The 25,060-nt window shown below is 39.7% G+C and overlaps 1 protein-coding gene across 1 annotated transcript; it reads left to right on the plus strand.

The window, feature by feature from the left end:
- The first annotated feature begins 5,982 nt into the window (after window positions 1-5,982).
- Window positions 5,983-7,191, plus strand: LOC146382966 (uncharacterized). The gene has a single exon (XM_084936763.1). It carries the CDS (start codon window positions 5,983-5,985, stop codon window positions 7,189-7,191), a length of 1,209 nt encoding a protein of 402 aa, XP_084792889.1.
- The last annotated feature ends 17,869 nt before the right edge of the window (window positions 7,192-25,060 follow it).

Consider the following 25,060-nt stretch of genomic DNA (forward strand, 5'->3'; position numbering starts at 1 on the left):
GCCATGGGACTATTTCAGGAGTTTCATTCAAGTTCTATTGGTGGACACACTGGTGTACTCAAGACTCTGCAATGTGTTCCAGATTTTACTGGTATGGCATGTCAGTTGACATTGTGAATTGGGTATGTGTTTTTGAAGTTTTCATTTATATAAAAAAAGTAAGGTATGTTAACAATGCACAAAAATAATGCATAGTTATCCTGAAGATCTGTCCCAGATTTCAGGATGATGTGCAGTAATTAACACTGTAGCTAGATTGAGTCTTTGTTATAGAATACTTGTAATTATGTATCCTGGCTTGTGACCAGTGCCGAAAAATAGGAAAACCTTTGGCTGCTGTGCGACCACTACAGTATACCAAGGTAAATATTAGCAGCATTTTAGTAAAAAATAGTAATGTTATAATGTACATATTAAAAATGTGAATCTTTTATCATTGACAGGTGTCAGATGTCTGGGAGCTAATTGGAATCGATCTAACTGGACCTCCTCCAAGAACCTCTAGCGGCATCAGTACATTCTCACTGCAACAGACTATTTTTCAAAATGGGTTGAGGTTTTTCCATTAAAAAGCAAATGTGCTGCTGAGGTAGCTCATCAGTTGTGCTCAGTCATATATGGACATGGCTGCCCAAAAAGAATTTTATCTGACCAAGGAAGAGAATTTGTTAACAAAGTAAGTGTTAAGTGTACTTTTCCATACCTAAAGGTAAATCATTGGCCACAGTGTGCCAAGTAGCTGCCAGGCCAAAGGTTTTGTGTGATTGTGTTTGAGAAACTATTTTCTTTTGTCTTTTAAGCTCGAGTCTTTGCAGCTTAATTAAAATAGATCGAGTGTCACAGCAGCATATCACCCGCAGACAAATGGCCTTGATGAAAAGACAAATGACAACATAAAAAGGTATGCTTTATTTGTATGTAAAGTTTCAATAGCTTTTAAGACACTGTCACTATTGTGTTTATTTTTTTATGTCTACATGTAGAGCCCTCAGAAAATTAGTCAACAGAATGACTGGGATATGTATCTGGATGCCACACTGTTTTCTTTGAGGTCTAAGGTCCACACCACAACCAAATACACACCATTCCATTTAATGTATGGGAGAGAAGCAACGGATCTTCTGAAGTTCCTGTTTAAGTCCCGGTAAGTGTTTAAAGAATTCTGTTGTTAGAAAGCGTGCATATCGATACTGCCTGCAGATTTAATCTTTTCTGCTTAATTTCTAAATGCAAGATACATTTTACAGATAAAGTAAGTGACTAACTACTTCTTTGTATTTGTGTCTTTCTGCAAAGTTATCAATGGTGAGAAGACCTTTCAGTATAATGTGCTCACCTGTGCAAGTGTATCAAGAGTAAAAAGTGTTAATAATAAAAAATGATAGGAGTCTATCTTTGTGGCATTTTGTGCTCAAAGCTTTATATTAGTATAATTAGTTTTAAACATTAGTTATTATTGTTAGTTTTTTCAGTTCATGTTTCACATGCATTATTTGCCTTTGTAATTTTAATTGTTAATTAAAATTTGAAAATTTTAGCTGTCCTCCATCCTTCTGAGGAGTCAAGTTACAGTAACTTTGTATCTTCTACAAGGCGCTGAAACAAAGCATAGAAAATGAAAATGTGGCATAGTCAACATCTCTTTTTGACCAGTTGGTCATTTGTTGCCAGTTTGGCGTTCCAACTTGATTCACTGTTGTATGACTTTGTTTGCATGTTTGCTGTTAAAAATTTAAAATTCATTTTGTCGTCTTCTCTTGACCTGTTGGTTAGTTTAGCTGTCTGGTTTACAGAGAGTGGACATGTCTGATCATTTCCTCCCACCTTCACTGTCAAACAAAAATGTAACGCTTTATCTCTAAGTGTTTCCCGGTGCCAGCTTCCTAAAAAGTAAAGGTCTGGTATAAAAACAGAGATCTAAATACCTAGGCATCTGTATATATGCTGTCTTCAACTGAAATTGGATGTAATGCAACATACAATGTACAGAGAGTTTGTGGAAGTCTGGCAATGGACCTGTCTGACAGTAATTTTCTATTTTGTCCATCCCCTGTACCTGTCCTATTTCTCTGTGTGAAACTGCATGTTTATTGTGTTGACTTTTTTTCCTGTTGTGGCCCGTTGGCCTTTACCCAGGTTTTCCACTAAAATTCTCATGCCTGAGCTGACTTATCATATTTTTCTTTTAGTAAAGAGGCTATGGGCTGACAAGGATGCTGGGCGCTTAGAGGCAGTTCTTGGACCATACAAGCTATATGATTCCTCTTTTCGAACACTGCTTGGGTCAGGGTGGCTTTCTGATGAGGTAAGAGAAGTTATCATTATTGATTCTTATTTTGAAGTGCTGCTCCGTCTTTGCAGTAGAGACACCATTAATGGTTTAAAATGTGCAGGTAGGTGGGGGAGTTTAGATAGCAAAACTCCACTAAGATTTTTCCCATACAATGTATCGGAGAATACATTGTAAAGTGGAGTGAAAGAGAGAGGGAGAGGCAAGAGGCAAAGGGCCACAAGTTGGACTCAAACCCAGGCTGACTGCTGGTATATGGTCGCCTGCTTATCCAACTGAGCTAAACCGGAACTCAGTAAGTAGGATTCTTAAACCAACTGTTAATGGTAATATAACCTTTGATGGTTATGGGTTTCAACCCAATTTTCGGTAACCTAAACTTTAAACATTGGTCAGGTCAGTCCAATTTTTGGATAATTATCCTAACCCAGTGTGCTGCGTCAAATGAATAACTCAACCATGTTAGGTTGAAACAACCCAGGGTTGGCTCGGTTCAAATATGACCCAGCACTGAGTTACAAATTGGGTTTGTAACCCAGCAGCTTTTAGAACCCAGCAGTTTTTAGTGTGAGTTCATTTTGCAGCAATCACGTATACCCCCAACCTGAGTGTGATGGCCAAACCCATGGGTACACTCTAAAGTTGGTAACTTCTTGTGTATTTTTATTTCTTCATTTGAACACAATAACACACTTTAGTTTCCATTATGTTTATTGATTGGTTTAAGTACATTTGTTCTATTTGTAAGTGCGCACATTTAGTTTACTTATGTATTCATACCAATTCATTTCTTATTCTTGCTTATTCTTTGTTTTTTTTAACCAGCTTCTTACCTACTATGATCCCTGGGAGTTGCCAGAGAAGAGATGGTGGCTTTTTCTTCTTCTTCTACATTTTAATGGCAGTTGGCAAGCAACTATAGGTGCATTACCACCACCTTCTGGACTGGAGTATGGGTTGGAGCGGTTTCTCCACCTACAATATCACATAAACACCTGTCGTTCTTAAAAATCCAAACACTGCCCTATAAATTACATCCCCTGCACTCCTTTGAAATATGTCTTTAAGAGATGGTGGCCAGGGTTCAGAGCACTTAAATACATAGAAGGGATGATTAAACTGCACCACCACTTCCCCATCTTATAAAAAAAGCTTTTGTATTTAATTAAATATTTGAGTTTAGGGTTTACTAGTTTTGATTTTCTTCTTTGGTGTTTAGTTTATAAACAAACTAGACTGTACTACATCATTTTGTGGTTTATGATTGTGTTTTGTTTAGTTGCCCCTGTTTTGCCATAGTGGTCTGATCAGCCATTTTATATACCCTTGTGTGTGATTTCCTGTTTAGGTCAGTTATATTTGTTTGGGCAGTCGTTTGGGTAGTTGAGTTCACAGGTCTCTTTGCCTAAGTTTAGTTTAGTTTCTTTGACCTTTTTTATGAGCTCAGAATTTATTACTTTTGTAAATATATTTTTTTTGGGGGGGGGGGGGTTAAATAAATGAAGACCTTATTTTTGTCTAATAATTCCTGCGATCCCTCTGCTTTTTCAACTTGGTCCATCACATGTGGTGCTAGAAGTGGGACGTTTCAGTTGAGGAGACAGGATTTTTATTTTTATTTATTTATTTATTGCATTTTGCTACCTTTTTTTTCTCCCCTGACAAAACATTTTAAGCCATGCAGAATGGTGTGCACCCAAGGAAAGGAAATCGAATGGCAACCAAAGAGGCTGTGCAGCAGCCAGATAGGGAGAAGGAATTTCAGTTGTGGCTGGAGACACTGAAGGAGAAAACATCAGGGAGTCAACTCTGCTTGATATTGCTGGAATTCTTCAGGTCATGGGACAACAAGAAGTTCAAGATAAAAAGCAGAGAGAGGATGCTATACTGCAAGAGCAGCGTTTCAAGAGTTTGCAACACCAGTTTTAGCTATTGCAGATAGAAGTGCAGGCCAGAACCACCCCACTTCCAGAGCCCACAGCAACTGATACAGAGCCTGCTGAAACTCCAACTGACTATCAGGCTCAAGAAACATCTCAGCCTGAAGGTTCTGGCTCAGCCTCCATATTAACAGGTCAGTCTTAGCTGTTGAAGCTTATGTTGAACATTTTCTGACCACTTTTGAGAGAATTGCAGTTGCCTGTCGCTGGCCAAAGTCAGACTGGAATTTTCACCTCATTCCTCTTCTGACTGGTAAGTCTTTTAGTGCCTATGTTAATATGAATGTGGGTGATTCACTGCAATATGATAAAGTAAAAGCTGCCATTTTGAAAAAAAAAATGATACAAATCCAGAAATATACAGGCAAAGATTCCACTGTCTTGATGTGTATGATGAGAGTCCCAAGGAACTGTATGCAAGGCTGAAAGAACCTTATGAGATATGGATTCAGCCTAAAAATAGAACTATAAAGGAAGTTGATGAAATGATTATCTTCGAGAATCCTGTATCCTGAGCTTCAGGTCTGGATCAGGGAGCATAATCCAAAGTCTGCTGCAGATGCTGTTACCCTGGCTAATGTGTTTTTTAGCTGCCCGAAGGAGTCAGCCATGGAGCAACAGTGCATGGAGGGATGCCAGAGATTCACATTGGTCGCAACCGCCTCAGCACCCCCAGAGGCCAGCAACGGGTGTGGGTAAGTGCTTAACAAGGTAAAACCAGCCTCCAAATACTTCCAGGCCAGGTAAAAGGCCACCAGTGTGTTACCTTTGTGGACAGAAAGGTTACACTAAGCCCATGTGTCCTAAGAATCAAAGAAAACTAACTCAGATGTGTTTTGTGCCTCACCAGAATGTGGATATTAAATCTGAGAAAAAGCAGTCAAAATCACCACAGTTAAGATTAATGGACAAGAAATGAATGCTTTAATAGATACTGGCAGCACACAGACTTCAGTGCACAGGAAATATGTGTCAAATGCAATGTAGGGACTAACGCGTTATTGTGGTAACGAGCATGGTAACTAGTTATTATGCCAAAATCAGGAACGCGTTAATCGTTACTGGGATTTAGATAGGGTCGTTATTTGTTACTTCGTGTGTTGCGTTCGACTTACCTCGGAAATCGGAACACAAACCTGGGAATAATGTCACACTCGAGTAAACGGCGTTCTGGTTAGCCTCGTCGGAGAAGTCGGGATTCCAATATGGCGACGCCCTCGAAAACAGTTGTTTTTGCTAGCCCTCTACAAAAACAAATTACTACTAAACACATATGCAGCTCATCTGCATCAATCGTGGGGCGATCGTGGCTCAAGAGTTGGGAGTTCGCCTTGTAATCGGAAGGTTGCCGAGCCCCCGGCTTGAACAGTCTCGGTTGTTGTGTTCTTGGGCAAGACACTTTACCCGTTGCCTACTGGTGGTGGTCAGAGGGTCCGGTGGCGCCAGTGTCTGGCAGCCTCGCCTCTGTCAGTGCGCCCCAGGGTGGCTGTGGCTACAATGTAGCTTGCCATCACCAGTGTGTGAATGGGTGGATGACTGGATGTGTAAAGCGCTTTGGAGTCCTTAGGGACTAGTAAAGCGCTATACAAATACAGGCCATTTATCATTTACCATCTGCAGTCTGGAGTTACCTACACCGTCCTACTCGGAAGGCAGAATTTCCGATTTCCAAGTACAAAGGAAAGCACGACGACTGCAGTTTCTGTGCTGGACGTAAAAAGCGCACGTGACGCTGTGACATAAGCTAGAATCATGGCGGCAGTCGAAGATGGTCCAGGCATGGGTTTTCTCTCCTGGAAATATTCACATTATTTTCCCTTTCTGATGGTAAAAGACAAGAATATTGTGGTGAACTGTACTCTCTATGGAGGTTCTAAAACTCTTTCGACATCAAAGACTAGCAATTCTAATCTGATGAAACATCTTCAGAAACAGCATGCATCTACCAAGTTAGTTGAAAAAGAACCCGAAGGTAACGTCTGTGACTCTAGCTCCGTTGACGCTATTCCAGCAAAACAACGAAAGCTTGATTTCACACAGCCTGCTGCACAGTCCATCACCCAGCCCCAGCTACACAGGCTGATTGCCAGGTATGTTGTGGAAGACATGAAACACATCTCAATGGTTGAGTCCCATGCTTTTAGACAACTGATTAGTCATACACCTGTGCAAGGGAGAGCTGGGAAGGCACCATCCAGAAAGACATTTTCAAGTTACCTAGACCAAGAATATGCCAACATGGAGTCAGAGCTCAAAAATACACTTGACATGGTAGAATATATCTCCACAACAGCATACATTTGGACTGTGCATAATAAAAGTTTTCTTGGTGTGACCGCGCATTGGATAAATACACAAAACATGAAATGTGAGAAAGCAGCGCTGGCATGCAGGCCATTTATGGGTCGACATACGTATGACAGTATTGCACCTGAGCTGGACAACATTAACTCATCTCATGGCCTATCGTTTAAAATCACATCAACTGTAACGGATCATGGCTCCAATTTTGTCAAGGCTTTTAAAGTGTGCCAGCCACCACCTGAGTCGGATGACTCTGAATATGAGGAGGATGAGGTGACTTTTGTTTCCATTGGGGATGTGCTGCAGAATGGTGCTGATGATGCTGATGATTCAATTTCTTTACCGCCACATCAGAGATGTGCATCGTACACAATGAATCTTATCTCTTGCACTGATGTGGAGAAGTGGCTATTGTCTGAAGCTGCAACAAAAACCATCTACAGAAGTGCCACCACAAAATGTGCAGGGTTGTGGAACAAGGCCAGTCGTTCCACAGTGGCTGCTGAGGTTGTGGAAGACATTATTGCAAAGAAGCTACAAGTACCTTGCACAACAAGGTGGAACTCATTCTATTACGCTCTGGAGAGAATTTCAAAGATACCTTTGGTGGAGCTGAACACAATATTCATCCACACTACAGTTGAAATGTTTCAATGAGAGGGAGCATCAGTGTATCAGAGAGTACTGTGCAGTCATGAAACCACTTACTGTGGCACTGGACATTCTTCAAGGAGAAGACCATTGTTTTTATGGCACACTCCTACCCACACTGGAATCACTGATGACCAAGACTCTGGCTATAAAAAATGGTCTGCAAATTCTTGTTGGGCTACCAGATGCAGTTGTCCAGGTAAGAGATGATATTTTCATTTGTGTTTATCTTTAATGACATGTATTACTCAATTGCTTTTTATATTTTGCTGTGCTGTTGTGTCACATGCAAGTGAATGCTGTTACAGTTACAGATACTTAACCCCAATAAATAAATAAAATAAATACAACATAGTAAAATACACACTATTTACAAATTAAAATACATTCTATATAAAACTGCAGCATGCTGTTAATGTTTAATTAATTTAATGTTGAAACAATACATACTTTCTCATGCAAAAATGTTTTTTGCACTTTTACTGTGTCATTATTACAGACAGTCAAAAGAAGGTTTGCACATGTCCTTGGAAGTGAAGATACTTTGCTGGCTGCTGTGACACTACCAAAATTTAAGCTTCGTTGGTTACATGACCAGGCGCAGAAGGACCTCGCAAAGGCACGTCTGCTGGTAGAGTGTTGAAAACTTCTCCCTGAGCAAGATCCGCTACAACCAGGTACCAGTGCCACCAACACAACACAGCACCCGGGTTCTAGCAAAGAGGATGAGTTCTTCTCCTTTGAAGAGAATGAGGACATATATGCCACTGCTGAAGGTGAGGTAGCAGAGTACCTCAAATCAGGAGCAACACTCGCTGAAGCATTTCCCGATGATAAAAATAAAAACTCTCTCTTAAACTTAACGCAGCCACTCCTTCAAGTGCCCCAGCCTGGGAAACCTGATTCTCACTCCAAAGAGGAACAACTTGTCTGATCATAATTTTGAGAAGCTTCTCCTCCTCAATTGTTGGTTTGATGGAACCAAAGTTGAGTAGTGCTCATATGATGATGATGTGTTGCCTTCAGTGGTGCTCTACAAGGTCAAGCAGGTTAATATTTCCAAGTGAAACTCGGACTTCTGAAGCTTAAAATACCATTATATTTTATTTATCTACATGGCTTGTATGGAGGAAATATTATTTTGGTTTGACTGTTTATGAAGCTTAAAATACATATAATTTATTTTATTTCTGTTTGTGAGGCTGAAAATATGTATTATTAATTTTATTTCTCTTCTCTTTTTCTGAAAATACTTTTATTACTGAACATGAGGTCTCCAGTTGGTGCAGTTAAGTTTATAAAGTTAAGTTCAGTTCAGTTTACAAAGAATGGACAAACCTCACCGTGTTTATGTTATGTTTTTGCACTACATTTTTTGCACTTTGATACCTGTTTGATACCTACAGCTCCTAAAGGGTCTGAGGTACAGTTTAATGTTGGCACTGCAATAAGCATACTTTTCTGTCCATTTAAATGGGAAAAATAAATATATCTTTCAAAAGTTTCAACACACTGTATGTTGTGTTTTGTGATCCACTGCTTCTTCCTAGTGATACTACGTACAATGATTAGATTTATAACACTGCTGTAACAACCCCAAAATGATGTGTTTGCATTTTTAGAGGGTTGAAACAATAGAAATAGATTAAAACAGACAGATGTGTTACTTTGTTAATTTCTAATTTAGTTTCATTCATTTCATCATTAACTTGCACTCACACTGCTGCACTGCCATGTTAACCATTTTAGGTTCAGGCCATTAGGTGGCACAGTGCACTTGTGGCAGGATAGTGCTAACATGTAAGCAAGCTAGAAGACTGGCATCCTTGCTGGGTATCCAGTTAGGGAAGCAACACATTAATAAGAGAATTCTGGGTAAAACCAAAGTTACTTTCCCTAGTAACTAGTTACTTTGAAAGTAACAAGTAACTTGAAGTAACTGAGTTACTTTTGATAGGAGTAACCAGTAATGTAACTAAGTTACTAATTTAAAGTAACTTACCCAACACTGGTCAAATGACTACACATCTCCTTCTGAAACATATCAGTGTTTACTTTGGGGCACTTCATTCCCTGGACTGGCCACCTTGGGAAGCATAAGACCAATGCTTGCATTAAGCGGTACTTTTTCTGGCCTGGTATACGCTCAGACATTGCTCTGTTTTGCAGAAGTTGTCCTCAGTGTCAGAAGACTTCAATTAGGGTCCCCACCAAAGCACCACTCCAACCTCTCCCAATCATTGGTACAGCATTTCAGCGTCTTGACATGGACATACTTGGTCCTGTGGAAAAGAGTAAAGCTGGAAATCGTTTTATGCTAGTTATTACAGACTATGCTACGAGATACCCTGAAATCTTTACATTAAAAACCGTTAAAGCAAAAACTGTAGGTTCCTCATTGTTTCAACTGTTCTCAGGGGTTGGATTTTCATTCGACATGTAAACCAGATTTTAACTGATCAAGGCACTAAGGCACGCATTGATTCGTTTTGTAGGGTTTTTTTCACTTCCGGGATTTCACACAACCCAGGAAAAATCATTAATGCATAATGGGCTTGGATTGACAACATTATGAATGAAAATGCGTGTGAAGAGAAAAGTTATTAGAAAGGCAAATGAAGTCACACTCAGATATCTAATTTTTACATGCGCATGGGCGGTCAGTCCGATCTGCTCTGCTGTCAAAGTGCGCACAACAGATGTGACAGAAAAACCGCCCAGGGCTCTCAGCGCATTCTTTATTTATACTCCAAGTGAGCTTTCAAGGAAGTGGGAGTGGTATGTTCAGTATACAAAAACGTTTCCATAATAGGAGAAACCTTTAGCTTGTCTGTTGAAATAGGAGATAGCTTGGTATGTATAGAAACTTAAACATTTCCTTAAAAGGAGAGTGAGAGAGGGGGGTGACCGTTAACTCAGGATGTAGTATGTATGTCACCGCATTCCTCTACACATCTGGTTCCACTTTCCTTTCCTGTGGTGGTTCCAACTCACAAGCTCTCCTATCTTAAATGAAGCTACAACTAAACAATAATCACAAAACTAAAAAATCTCTTATCATTCCCTCCTGTTTGTAGCGATTTTAAGCAAATACATCAATGTGTTTCAGACACAGACCCTACATTGTGAGTGCTTTCGGTCTGGTCGTCATAAAATGTGTATCATTCAAACATAATCATTCATCACATTAGTTTCATACTCATCGTCTTCTCCTTCTTCCTCGTCTGGCACAGTGACATATGCAACAAGAGATTGAGATATCATTCTTGATACCATTCCTCTTACAAAACATAATAAGTATTAGGCCAATAAACATTAAAACCTTAAACATCAGTGTTCTCCATGAGCCGCTCATAAACCAATTCCACCAATTACTTTGTGAATTTGCCCAATCGGTTACCTGTGCCTGTTGAACGTTTCTAAGTAATTGTAGAGCATTTGTCATATTATCAGAATGCACATTGTCTGGAATATATGTACAACAAGTTATATTAAACAAAACACAGTCCGCGCTTTTCTGCCAAGATCATGTCCAGGGCAACTCTGTGTTGCATAACAGTTATTCTTATGGCATCAATTTCCTGATTTTGCTCTTTGTTGATGCTGGTCGATGCATTTAAAAACAGTCCAAAACTATAGTCCAATAGTCAGGAGGTCGCTGTGGTTTAGGACAATTCCTAAATATTGATAACCTAGACTGGCAAAGCTTGCTGCGCATGTCGCTTGAATCATGTTCATAAGTCTGCCTTATAATGTAGCATGCTGTGTTGTAGCAGGCATGTGTGAGCATATATAACAATCTTTGTCTTCTTTGCGATTATATATGTATCTATACCAGGCGTTGTTCATCCAGGGATGGATGTGGTCCTGTGTCACTTCAGCCAGGTGTGAGTTGTCATATGTCCATGCTCTTCTATGCATGTTGGCTTCTTGATCCTTTAAGTGCATCAGGGTCCATGCTGTAAGCAGCAGGGCCAAGGTGGTAAGCAGAATAATCTTCATGATGACCAGACACACCGATTTACTCTGGTGAGTAGACTACAGGCGAGAAGTAGAAGGCGGGATATACCCAATCAGCCCTCCCTTCACCTGTAGATCACCAAAGAGTCGGGGTGGTGGTGTCTTTAGGTTGTGCTGTCACTCACTTCCATTTTTGCAATGGCTCTGGTGGATCCAAGAGGGCCTCTCAGCGATTTTGCAAGCTGTTGGCGTGTTAGGAGTACTTGGTATGGACCTTCCCACCGGGATGGGTTCCAATTCTTTCTCTGGAGTACTCATATAAGGACCCAATCGCCTGGTTTTAATCTGCAAGAGACTTGAGAAGCGTCGCATGGCAGTTCAAAACAATATCCCTATTTTCTACTAGTTTTGCCATTCTTTCTACTAAAGTTGTCTTTCTAACAGATTTATCTATTGGTTCACTTTCATCAATTCATGCATCTTTTCACTGAGGTCTGATTCAAACTATCTTACTTCTGATTCTTTCCAAAAATAATTTCACATGTAACAATTTATATATGTGTGTTTTCTATTTTTGTTTACCTCTTTATTGTGATCTGGTGGACATCTCTAAACACCATCATGAGTTCAGGCTTCAATTTCAACCCAATTATACTCCTCTGGGCTTCACCTTCCCACTGGCCCCTGTACCCTTCTCAAAGTGTCCTTTGTTGTCTTAAATCTCCAGCAAACACAATCTGTTTCTTCTCTGTTTCTTCCTTTTAGATTAAGTCCCAGCCAGGCAAAATATCACATTCAGTGCCTTTAAACAGTCATGTCACACTGTTCTTACCAGCCTGCTGTTAATTCTTCAATTCCACGATATTCTGTTGGTCTTCATCAGGAGATTAACTGTCCTTTGAGCTTCTTTTCAGGATCGGGACAAGTGGGAGGTCAAGCTATAAAATTTTAAGCCAAACTTTGGCTTGTTTTCTCCCAATTATGTTAATCTATGGTTTTGCTGCTATGCTCAAAATTCTAGGTTGAGAAAAGTCCACCTTTATTTATTTGTGACCTATATTGACACACTAAACCATACCATTAATATCATTTTCATTTCTTTTCTTAAAGCCTCCATTTGCTTCATCTGGCTAGAGTCTGTCTCTTCTGTTTTTCTCTCTGGGTGCTCACTCCTTATATGGGCATGCAAAGTTCCTGTCACACACACACTTCCTGTTACTCTCTTTTGTGTTTCTACAGGCTAATCAAACTCATTTTGTATTTACAGTCTACAAACCCTCTGTAATTCTACTAACTTCTAATCTAAAATGTAACGTCATTCACACAATAATTTCATAATCCTCTCACACACACTGCCTTTTAAATAAACTAAACCCTTTGCATTTTTATCTATTTCAGGCATTTTCTGAGTCTCTGTTTTATGGTGCTGTTAGTTCTCTCTACTAACCCTGCACTCCATAGATGATAAGCACAATGATTTCTTATGCTGAATCCTAGTGCTTCAGAGACCTTACTGATCACATCATTGACAAAATGTGTCCCATTGTCTGATCTTATCAGAGAAGGGATACCATATGTTGGAATAAAATGATTACATAAACATTTTGCAATGGAGATTGCCTCTGCTTTCACTGGATATATCTCTGGTCAGTTTGAAAACACATCTATGATCACTAAGGCATATTTTAATCCTTGACATTCATTCAATTCAATAAAATCCATGTGGATGGTGTGGAGACCTGGCCTCTCTTAGGTCTTAAGTTTCCTTGTGAGTTGTGTTTTTGACAGAATAGGCATGTTCTTACAAATTTTTCGCTGAAGTTTCAAAATTTATAGTGTAAAAGTATTATTTATCTATACTATATTTCCCTCCTGTTGACACATGTATTACTTCATGTGTCACTACAGCCACTGTCCTGTGTAACGACTCTGGTAATATTGGTTTTCCATCACAGACCATTAAGTCATCTTTCAGTTGTGCTCCACATTTCAGCCACTTGTTCTGTTCAGTGATTGTTGCAGCTTTTTGTTCGGTTTTTAGTACGTCAAGTGGTATTTGTGTACAATGTTCGGATGTTAGAAGCGTTATCGTTTGTTGTGCAGCCTGCTTTGCTGTTTGATCTGCAAAATTATTTCCTTTTGTGACAATAAAATTGTCTTTTTGATGTGCTGCACATTTACAAAGTGCCAATTGTTTTGGCAAGCTAATCACTTCCAATAAGATTTTTAATAAGCTGCCGTGTTGCACGGGGTTATCCGTAGAGGTGACCATACCTCTGTTATGCCAAATTTTGGCAAAGTGGTGCACTGCTGAAAAAACAAACTGGCTGTCAGTGTATATATTTATATTTTGGCCTGCGTGCAATTCATATGCACATATGACTGCATACGTGCAGCCGACTCTTTTACTGCCTCTGCTGCGGCTGCATAGGCTTACATATGCAGGCAGGCCTGACGCTACAGAGTCTAATTTACACGAGTCTAAATTTCACCAGGAATGTTAACGAGCGTTGTTTTTCTCCAAATGCCTGTGTTATCATAGCTTCCATATAACCTGCTCCTCTATCTACACGTAAGTAGAAAGGCTTATCATAGTCAGGCAGTGCTAAAACTGTATCTGTCTGTAATGCCTATTTTTAAATAACTGAATGCTTCGTCTTTCTTCTCTATAGATGCAACATTACATCTTCACTTAATGCATTTTTAGATAATTTCTAGTTTTTCAAAGAATCCACCCATCTCACCCATCTCACACATTTCAAACTTTGAAGTTAGGGTTTTTATATATATATATTTTAAACTTTGAATTGCTCACAGTTCTAAAACTAGGCATTTGTAAATCATATGCCTAATCACTATGTGTCACTGTGATCCACAAGTATGGTCACAAATTCGCTTCCAAATCAACAAAAAAATAATCAAACAAAAACAAAAAACATACATGAGTCAGGACACAAAAGAAAAATGCTGCTACTGAAACAGAGCAGAAGTGTGAGGGGAAAAACTGAGCTCACAGACAGCTGCGTGTGTTGGCTTTTAATGCAGCTTCTGCTCTAAAAACAAATAAATAAAAATAAAAGAAAATGTGTAACATGCTCATCAACTTAGCGGTGTCCACATATTTAATTCAGCTTCTCAATCCTGTAGCTTTAGCTGTTGTCTACAGGGTTTGGCTTATTAGTTGTTATTATAGGTGTGCTCTATATCTCAGTAATGTTTTATCCAGGATAAACGACAGATGTTTAAGCAGGTTAAGTGCCTCTATGCACGTAATTAGTTTAGATAGTTTCTTTATTTTCTTCATCTCATATGTCATTATACTGAGTTTGAGCAAACCTTAAGCTTGATGCAGATTACTTCATAACAATCATCCACCTCACATCATAACTGACTAGGTTGCTTCTCATTATTAATATTATGTCATTATTAATATTATCATCTTTTTCTTTCTATATAATGACAATAGTATATTACAATATTTTATTAGTGTATACCACTATACTACTACTGAGCCAATTTAATAGTTAGGATCATCTTACTCAGCAAACAGATAATTTAGAATTCATCCAATCTGTACAAATTTGCTTTTCTCTAAACAGGTTTGCACCTACTTCTTAGACTGGTCTTCTGTTTGTCTCATCTCAGATCCAACCTTCAGTCACATTCATTCTCTCTGTTGCGTGGCGAACCAAGCAATTTATTATTATATATTTTATATTTTATTTTGTATCCATCAAGGGCTTCGGGTGATCTGCAGTTTCACCCTTTCCCAAGCTGGAGACATTTACCTTTTCACACACTTTCCTTGGCTGAACAATGACACAGCCCTAATGTACCTTATGCACCTCTCTATTTTATTTAAAAGGTTTTCGTGTGAATTATTTCCTTTTATTGATTTTATACATTCTGGGCATGATTGTCATGCCAACTATGTTTCATTGTTAATATCAGCTTACAGGTTGTTATCCTTCCTATTATTAGTTTCAATACGGTAAAAATAAGTTCTAATATAATTTTGTCTTTATTTATTTTATTTTTGTACTTCTTATATTTATATCTATTCGGTGGGGTCTGTTTCCAACCTTTTTAAACTACTTTAAACTATTTTGATCTCTAGTTTTCACTTAATAAGGGTTTTATTAGTCACTGCACTGTAGTGTGACCTGATGCTGATTTTACTATTAGAGTATCTTCAAAGAATTGTACTTCCTGTGGTCTTCTGTTCAAAACGGTTTTACATACTCCTGTATCACATAACATCTGCACTGGTTTGCTATTAACATATACTGTCAGTGTAGGTTTGCCTTTTACTTCAGACACTAATTGATAGACAGTAAATACTTCTGCGTCACTTTTATCATTTTCATTTGGCTTTTTCTCATTTAGTCATTCATTTGAATATTGCCGTTTGTCTGTTTTATGTCTGCAATCTCTGGCGAAATGCCCTTCCTTGCCACAATTCCAACACGTATTATCTCTTTCTTCACTTCTTTCGCGTAAGTCTGTCTGTCCTACATATCTCTGGCCCTTTCCTTTAAATCCTCCTCTGTCCCTGTCTGTTACCTCTCCACCTTCTCCACCTTCCCCTGCGGGTTGGCCGTATCTGGGGTTTAGTACTGCTATCATAGGAAAAATGCCGGGAGGACCAGGTGGATCAACATCACCTCCCATATCTCGTCCGTAGCGATCTTTTCCTATTTTTTTTTTTTTTTTTTTTTTTTTTTTTTTTTTCTGTGGATTTTCACCTAGTGCTATTTTATCTAACATGTTTTGTGCCTCTGCATAAGGACCAGGTTGAGGTCTGAACGGATCACAGGATTGTTTAAGGGGGGTCGCAGCAGCGGAAGTGGGGGCTGGTTTCACAGCAGCAAAAGTGGGGGTCGGCCTCGCAGCAGCGAGTGGAGCATATGGTGGGGGGGGTCTAATACCTCTGCCTTTTCTTTCTTCTTTTCGTGTTTCTTTTGTTTATTCTCACATCGTCTATCTGCCTCTCTCTTCCATGCTTGGAAATATTCCAATTCTTACGTGCGTTTTCCTTCTTTCTTTCTTTATTTAGTCTCTCCTATTTCTTTTCAGTAATGCTTCTTTAAGTTGTATTAATGCAGATGGGCTACATTCTCATTTAGTCTTTTTAGAATTTCTCCATCTTTGCACACTAATTTGTCCGGCGCCTGGACACTTTTTTCCTAACCACTGTTCGTCAACAGTAAACTTAGTGGGCTGATTACCCATTAAAACAGAACTGCAGAGCCTTCTCTGGTATTAGACTTAAAGAGTGGTTACTGACTACGCCCTTCTACTCCACTCTAATTAGTGGAGCGGTGTCAGTTTTATGAGGCGGAACTCAACCGTTCTCTTTTGTCACCAGTACTTCAGCTACTGACAGGAAATAAAATGACAATAACAATGAGAGTGATTCAGCAGCGTATTTGTGCTGTTTAAATCAATTCACTCTCAACACACAGAAAACACAAACATTTAAACAGACATTTCACACAATCGCGCAGGCCTTTTCGGAAGGCCAGTCCTAAAGCTTTTATTTTGAAAATCCTTTCGGCGGATCAGTCCAACGCTTTTATTTTGAAAATCCGTTCGGTGGATTACCCCAACGCGTTTATTTTGAAAATCCGTTCGGTGGATCACCCCAGCGCTTTTACAAATCCGTTCGGTGGATCACCCCAGCGCTTTTATTTTGAAAATCCGTTCGGTGGATCACCCCAGCGCTTTTACAAATCCGTTCGGTGGATCACCCCAGCGCTTTTACAAATCCGTGCAGTGGATTAGACTAATTACACCCTTTCGGCGGGTGAGACCAAAGTTCGTTTTACGCGAGTGTAAATGAGTGACTTCCTTTACCTTCCCAAGATTCTCTGGCTATGTTGAAAGTCAGCCACTGGATCCCAGCGTCGTGGACCACTTGATAAAACACTGGCCAGGAATCGAATTTTAGCGTCCCTGGACTTTTTCACTCCTACCTAGAGGACAGATTTCAGTGCAGCTTTCCACGACGGCAGGACACAGCGGCCGATGCTTCCTCTCCGGCTCGGAGGACCAAGAAAATGTGAAGAGAAAAGTTATTAGAAAGGCAAATGAAGTCACACTCAGATATCTAATTTTTACATGCGCATGGGCGGTCAGTCCGATCTGCTCTGCTGTCAAAGTGCGCACAACAGATGTGACAGAAAAACCGCCCAGGGCTCTCAGCGCATTCTTTATTTATACTCCAAGTGAGCTTTCAAGGAAGTGGGAGTGGTATGTTCAGTATACAAAAACGTTTCCATAATAGGAGAAACCTTTAGCTTGTCTGTTGAAATAGGAGATAGCTTGGTATGTATAGAAACTTAAACATTTCCTTAAAAGGAGAGTGAGAGAGGGGGGTGACCGTTAACTCAGGATGTAGTATGTATGTCACCGCATTCCTCTACACATCTGGTTCCACTTTCCTTTCCTGTGGTGGTTCCAACTCACAAGCTCTCCTATCTTAAATGAAGCTACAACTAAACAATAATCACAAAACTAAAAAATCTCTTATCAATGCGCTATTTGGAAGCCGCCCACCCCCTCCCCTTTCAACAGGTTGTGTGTGAGACTTCAGCGCAGCAGCAAGCAGATGCACTAAAGGCCCCCGCGCTCACTTTTCGCGTATATGTGTGTAATAGAATTTAGAAAACACATTGGTGCAAATTATAAGTCTATATCATGTCTTCTGTTTTTGTGGGGTTTTTTTTGTTTTGTTTTTTTAATTTAGTTTTTTTTTGTGAGCTATTTATTAGATGCTGCTCCAGCCAGCCAGAGAATCCGCCGCCCCTCTCCTCCTGTGCAGCAAGCAGCAGGCACACCTCGCAAATGGAGGGCACCCTTACTCCCCACAAATGGGCAATAGAAAACCAATTGGTCCCTATGCAATTCCCAAAATGCGCTGGCATAATGTTGGGGCAACTTGGGTCTGAGCAACTTTTTTGCCAACGCCCATGATTTCGCCCATATCAAAAACCACCACTGCCAACAGCATGCTCTAATTGTTCTAATTGAATATTATGGTCGACAGTGTCAAACGATAAATTGAGGTCTAGCAGGACAAGCACAGAGATGAGTCAGCGGTCAGAGGCCATAAGAAGATCGTTTGTAATCTTCACAAACGATCTTCTTAGCAGGTTTCAGAGCTCATCACAGTTTCTGTGCTGTGATGAGCTCTGAAACCTGCCTGAAACTCTTCAAATAAGCCATTCCTCTGCAAATGATCTGTTAGGTGTTTGACAACTACTCTTTCAAAAAATTTTGACATGAAAGGAAGGTTAGAGATTGGCCTACAATTAACTAAGTCTGCTGGGTCTAGAGATGGCTTTTTAAGTAACGGTTTAACTACTGCCAATTTGAAGGCCTGTGGTACATAGCCGATTATTAGAGATGGGTTGATCATATTTAAGATTGAAGGATTAATTAAAATGCTGGGAATCTCCGGTGCTATGGCATGCATTGCATCTTCATTGCTTTTGGCTTTAATGGATACTGATGCTTACATGGTCTGAAGTCACCCACCACCAGAGGAGGAGTACCTTTCATTTCCCCCCCACATCACATTTACTGGTTGCCCAGAAGTGCTCCAGGATATCGAGCAATTCTTATATTGCTGGGGGTCAACTGGCATGGTTCAACCTGCTGGATATACAGAGACATGTTAGCAGCTGCACAGTTCTTACAACAGAAACATTTGCTGTTGGATGCTTCCCAAACACCTCATTGCAAGGATTTACACCTGGGATGCCAGTTTCTTCCTAGTGTTTGTACTGCTGCACTCCCTTTAACGATAGACCCAATCATTTTATTCAGCTTTTGAAACAGAAACATGTGGAATGCTGTCATGTTTTCTATGAAAACAGCTTTGTTCAGTGAAAATTACCCTGGCTGCACACTGTCTATATCATGTCAAATACACACTGTTTATTCACACCTTCTCAGTTTCCTGTGTGTTTGTACTCTTCCCCCCCCCCTCAAACTGCTCATCAGCTTCCTCAGACCCATGTTCCATTCCATTTTTTCTGTGTGTGTGTGCAAATCTTTACTAGTTCATCAAAAACAGGAAACTGTTGGTGTCTATACGCATACAGCGGTGGATATGAGTCACATTTAACCATCTGCAACATTCTGTTCACTTGTGTCTTAATCAATTCATTGCTTCCCGACATAATGGCAATCAACTAGTTTACATGTCAAAACTTAACCCTGCAAGTTGACAGGACAGCATGATGACAACAGAAATGCATGTTTTAAAGACCCATATAAAAGATCAGTGCCTTCATATTGTAAATCCCTTGTGATGCTCAATGATTAGAAAGCATCTTTTAATTTTAAAATATTAACCACTTCTCCAAAAGTTGATTCTGTTCATCTGGACGTAGCGTTTTCAGTGGGAGAAACGTTTTGTCACTCATCCAAGTAACTTCTTCAGTCTCAGATGACTGCAGGTTTCCCCAATCTTATAAACAGAAGGAGGGTGGGAACAACTAATCTGTAGTGCCCTTTTCACTGCGCAATATTTAACAGTGCAATAGACTCAAAGTAGTTGACATGTGCAATTGCCTGGTTATTCCTATTATCCTATTTATTGCTATTATATACTCTGTATTTATATATGTCTCCGTATTTATATATGTCTATATGTGTATATATGGTATATTTCTATTTCTGCTTACATTCTTTTGCAACTTCTGTCGGTGCTGTGCTACTGGAAACAGAATTTCCCGGAGGAACCCACCCGAGGGATTAATAACGTTTTATCTAATCTAATCTAGAATTGAAGGTGGGGCCTAAGGGTACATCTTTCGCTATCTTATAATGCTGTGATTGCAGCCATTCCCCAACTCTCTGTGAATGGTACCCATGGTTATTGATTAGTGGGACTTTATCAATGGTCATGAGAATTTGCATGATTATGATGAAGGAACTGACCTCCCAGCCCATTGTTCCTTTGGTGGTGCTAGTTTCAATCATTATGCAAATTTACTGTTTATAAGGTTGGAGAAACCTGCAGTCAGCTGAGACTGAAGAAGTCACTTGGATGAGTGATGAAACGTTTTTCCCGCTGAAAACACTACGTTCAGATGAACAGAATTAACTTTTGGAGATTTAATTCAATTCAATTTTATTTATATAGTGCCAAATCACAACAGCAGTCGCCTCAAGGCGCTTTATATTGTATAGTAGATCGTACAATAATAGGTACAGAGAAAAACCCAACAATCATATGACCCCCTATGAGCAAGCACTTTGGCGACAGTGGGAAGGAAAAACTCCCTTTTAACAGGAAGAAACCTCCGGCAGAACCAGGCTCAGGGAGGGGCGGCCATCTGCTGCGACCGGTTGGGGTGAGAGAAGGAAGACAGGATAAAAGACATGCTGTGGAAGAGAGACAGATTAATAACAGATATGCAGTGCATCATGGGAATCCCCGGCAGCCTACGTCTATTGCAGCATAACTAAGGGATGATTCAGAGTCACCACAATAATTGATTACACAGCAGTAGAGAGTAGACTTTATCACAGTAGATGTCTTTCTGAAAGCGCCGTAACTAAGCTTAAGAATATAATCCTGCATCCTTAAGAATGTAGCTGCAGCTGGAGGCAGAGGGCTGGCGGCTGCTGATGCATCCAGAGCGGAGTCGGTGCCACCATCGGACTGCAGCATGTTCGAGTCAGGGGTCACCAATGTGGAGGTAAACACAGACGACACGAGAGCTCTCGATTAACACTGCTCGTTTATTACTCATCACCACACAACTGAACACTTTCCCTCCAAAACACAGCAACAACACTTCCTGAGAACTGGGTGTGAGTGGAGCCCTCCAGTGGTCCACCACAATGTCACAAAACAATGGTGTGCTTGGTTTCAATGTAACTTTATTCTTTCATGAGTTATTTACAAGTTTCTCTTTGTTCGCAGCCATTGACATGTCGAAGAGGTTAACACGTGAGAAGTGGATCGAAATTGTGTTGATATGTGGTGAACGCAGTAACCGGGTCATTGCAGCAGATTTCAATGCAAGACACCCTACGAGACCACCCATCTCCCATGCTACAGTTAGCAAACTGCTTGCTAAGTTTCGTGAAACTGGTTCAGTGTTGGATTTGCCAAAATGTGGACGCAAGAAAACTGTCACTAATGAAGAAACATCAGTGGCTTCATTCAGCAAGAGCCCACAGCGTAGCACTCGCCGCATGTCACTGGAGAGTGGCATTAGTCGAACATCCCCCTTAGCTACTCACAAATGGCACCCTTACAAACTCCAGCTACTGCAGCATCTCAACGAGGATGACCCAGATCGGCGCACAGAATTTGCAGAATGGGCCAAACAAAAATTGGAACAGGACCCTCAGTTCACGCAGAAGATTTTGTTCAGTGATGAGGCAAACTTTTATGTGAATGGTGAAGTTAACAAACAAAACCACCGCTATTGGTCTGACACTAACCCACATTGGATGGATCCCTCCAAGACTGTTGGAACAACAAAAGTGATGGTTTGGTGTGGTATATGGGGTACAACGATAGTGGGTCCATTCTTCATCAATGGAAACCTCAAGGCCACTGGATATTTGAAATTGCTACATGATGATGTGTTTCCCTCTTTAGGGAAGCTGGCACGTTCCCTGAGTTTTCTACAGTCATTGTAAAAGTGGCCTCATTCTCATTCATTCACTTGAGCCGCCAGCAAGGAGGATATATATCTCATCTATATATATATATATCATATATATATATATATATATATACATATATATATATACATATATATATATATGTATCTATATATATATCTCTCTCTCTCTATATATATATCTCTCTCTCTCTATATATATATATATATATATATATACATATATACATATATACACATATACATATACATATATATATATATATATATATATATATATATATATATATATATATATGTGTGTGTATATATACTCCGCCTTCTTCCCACCGTAGCTTGTGGGGATAGGTTAATTGATTAATCCAAAATTGCCCACAGGTGTGAATGTGCGAGTGAATGTGAGTGCGAATGGTTGTCTGTCTCTATGTGTTAGACTGGCAACCTGTCCAGGGTGTACCCCGCCTCTCGCCCTATGACAGCTCCAGCACCCCCCGCGACCCTGAAAAGGATAAGCGGAAGTGAATGGATGGATGAATGAATAAATGGATAAGATATCAAGCTCTATTTAATTCAAAATCAAAGCTTAGAGGTGGGTGTTTAAAAGCACCTTAAAAGTCTCAAGGTTACAAGCAGCTCTTATATGGTTCGGTAGATTATTCCACAGTTTTGTGGCTGCAACAGAGAAGGCACGATCATCTCTACTTTTCTGATTTGACCTCGGAACATTTAGGAGCAGCTGGTTGTTTGACTCTAGTACTGTTGTTCATGGTGTTTTAGAAGTTCCTTTAAATGTGATGGGGAAAGACCATTAAGACAGTTAAAAACCAGTAGCAAAATTTTGAAATCAATGGTGTAACAAACAGGAACTATTGTTATATGTTCCCATTTTCCAGTTCCTGTTTACAAATGAGCAGAAGCATTTGCAGCATTACAAGCTGCAAGTGATAAAGGGATTATCTAAATCGACATAGATAGATTTCAATCTCATCAGCAAAGCAGTGTAAAGAGATATTATATAGGAAAATAAGTATGGCCCGTGAGAAACTCCACAAGTAAGAGGCTGTAGCTAAGGGAACATCTACAGTGTGAATTATTTTCAGCAATCAACAAAATGCAGTGAATGAACAAAAGAGAAATTTAAATCAAATCAATATTTGGTGTGACCACCATTTGCCTTCAAAACAGCATTGGTTCTACTAGGTACACTTGCACACAGTTTTTGATGGAACTCAGCTGGTAGGTTGTTCCAAACATCTTGGAGAACTAACCACAGATCTTCTGTGGATGCAGGCTTCCTCACATCCTTCTGTCTCTTCATGTTATCCCAGACACACTGGATGATGCTGAGATCAGGGCCCCGTGGGGTCCATATCATCACTTCTAGTACTTCTTGTTCTTCTTTAAGCTGATGATAGTTTTTAATGACTTTGGTTGTATGTTTGGGGTCGTTTTCCTGCTACAGAAAACATTTGGGACCAATAAACAATCATTTATATTTCTGAAAGCATTCTTTGTTTACAGCATTTCTTCACACCTGCAGTTTTGCTATCGGTCTGTCCGAGAGTGTCGTATTAAAAGCAGAGCTAAACTCAGCAAAGAGCAGTCTAACGGAACGTCCCTGTTGTTGTTCCTGTTTTTGCTTAATGAGTGGCTGCACCACAGCCAGTGTTGTGAAGGTTACTTTTAAAATGTATTCCACTACAGATTACAGAATACATGCCCCAAAATGTATTTTATAACGTATTCCGTTACGTTACTCAATGAGAGTAACGTATTCTGAATACTTTGGATTAGTTAATATATTATCATGCTTTTTACAACTACATGAATGTACTATTGCTGTGTGATTTATTACTTTTACTGAAGGTTATTCGCCATACCAATACCAACTAGATTTTTAAATCTTAATATAAAATGAGTAACAGTAGGGTGGACATTAGGTAAGGCTGCAAACCGGCTCCAAACCGTAAAGGGGTAAAACCGTAAAGGGACCTCTGGCTAATACGTTGGGTTCCGTCACACAATGGGTAAGCAAGACACTCCCCAGCCAAAATAAACGGTTCAGTACCACAAATAGTTCTATTGACAGGAGACCTAAAATATTTTTGTTTTTTTGTTTTCTTTGATTAAAAAAAGAGTGGAGCTATGTAAACATATAGGCCTTTAAAAGTTTGAAATGTAAACAGTTAGAACTTTTTTATATGTATATTTCAGACTGAAGTCGAGTAGAGTCACTTAAAGTATAAAAAAATATTACAATATAATATTTTCACAGCAGTTTTTGGGACAGTGCATTTTGTGACCTTACATGGTTTATGGTTTAATTATTTATATAGCACATTTAATTACAACAGGAGCGTTGACCAAAGTGCTGTAAAAGAATACAAAATACCTAATAAAATAACTTAGAGTATTGATAGCAAACACCAAATATGAATTAACAAATAACTCTCATGCTGTATTAAAAGCCAGTAAATAAAAATGTGTTTTAAGATAAGATTTAAAAAGATTGACAGTGGGAGCCTGTCTGATGTATAGGGGTAAATTATTCCACAGCTTAGGCGCTACGACTGCAAATGCTCGATCGCCTCTATGAACCAGCCTCGACCTTGGTACAGCTAAAAGCAAAAGATCACTTGATCTAAGAGATCTAAAGGGGGTATAAGTCTGCAAGAGGTCAGACAAATACCCAGGAGCCTGTCCATTCAGGGCTTTGTAAGTTAACAATAAAATTTTAAAGTTAATTCTGAAGCGGACAGGGAGCCAATGAAGAGAGGCAAGCACCGGGGAAATGTGTTCACATCTTTTAGTACGTGTCAGAAGACGAGCTGCAGCATTCTGGACCAACTGCAACCTTGCTAGGCAGGTCTGGCTAACTCCAGCATATAAGGAGTTACAATAGTCCAGCTGGGATATAATAAAAGCATGAATCGCCCGTTCAGAGTTTTTAAAAGATAAAAATGATCTCACCTTAGATAAAAGCCTCAGTTTGAAGAAGGACCGCTGTACGACTGAGCTAATTTGTTTTGCAAAGGTGAAATTGCTGTCAAATATAACCCCCAAATTTTTGGCATGCGATTTGACAAAAGGCTCAAGACTGTGCAGGTTAAAATTAGAGGTGCTGAGATAGCCGCTTGGTCCAAAAATTATCACTTCGGTTTTGTTCTCATTGAAGTTAAGGAAGTTAGAGGCCATCCAAGATTTAACTTCACCGAGACACTGAAGTAAGGGTTCTAGTGAGGCAGGACTGTTTCCCTTCAGTT

This window comes from Perissodus microlepis, chromosome 7 (assembly GCF_051167445.1).
Source record: "Perissodus microlepis isolate ML-2025 ecotype Zambia chromosome 7, ASM5116744v1, whole genome shotgun sequence".
Taxonomy (NCBI): Eukaryota; Metazoa; Chordata; class Actinopteri; order Cichliformes; family Cichlidae; genus Perissodus; species Perissodus microlepis.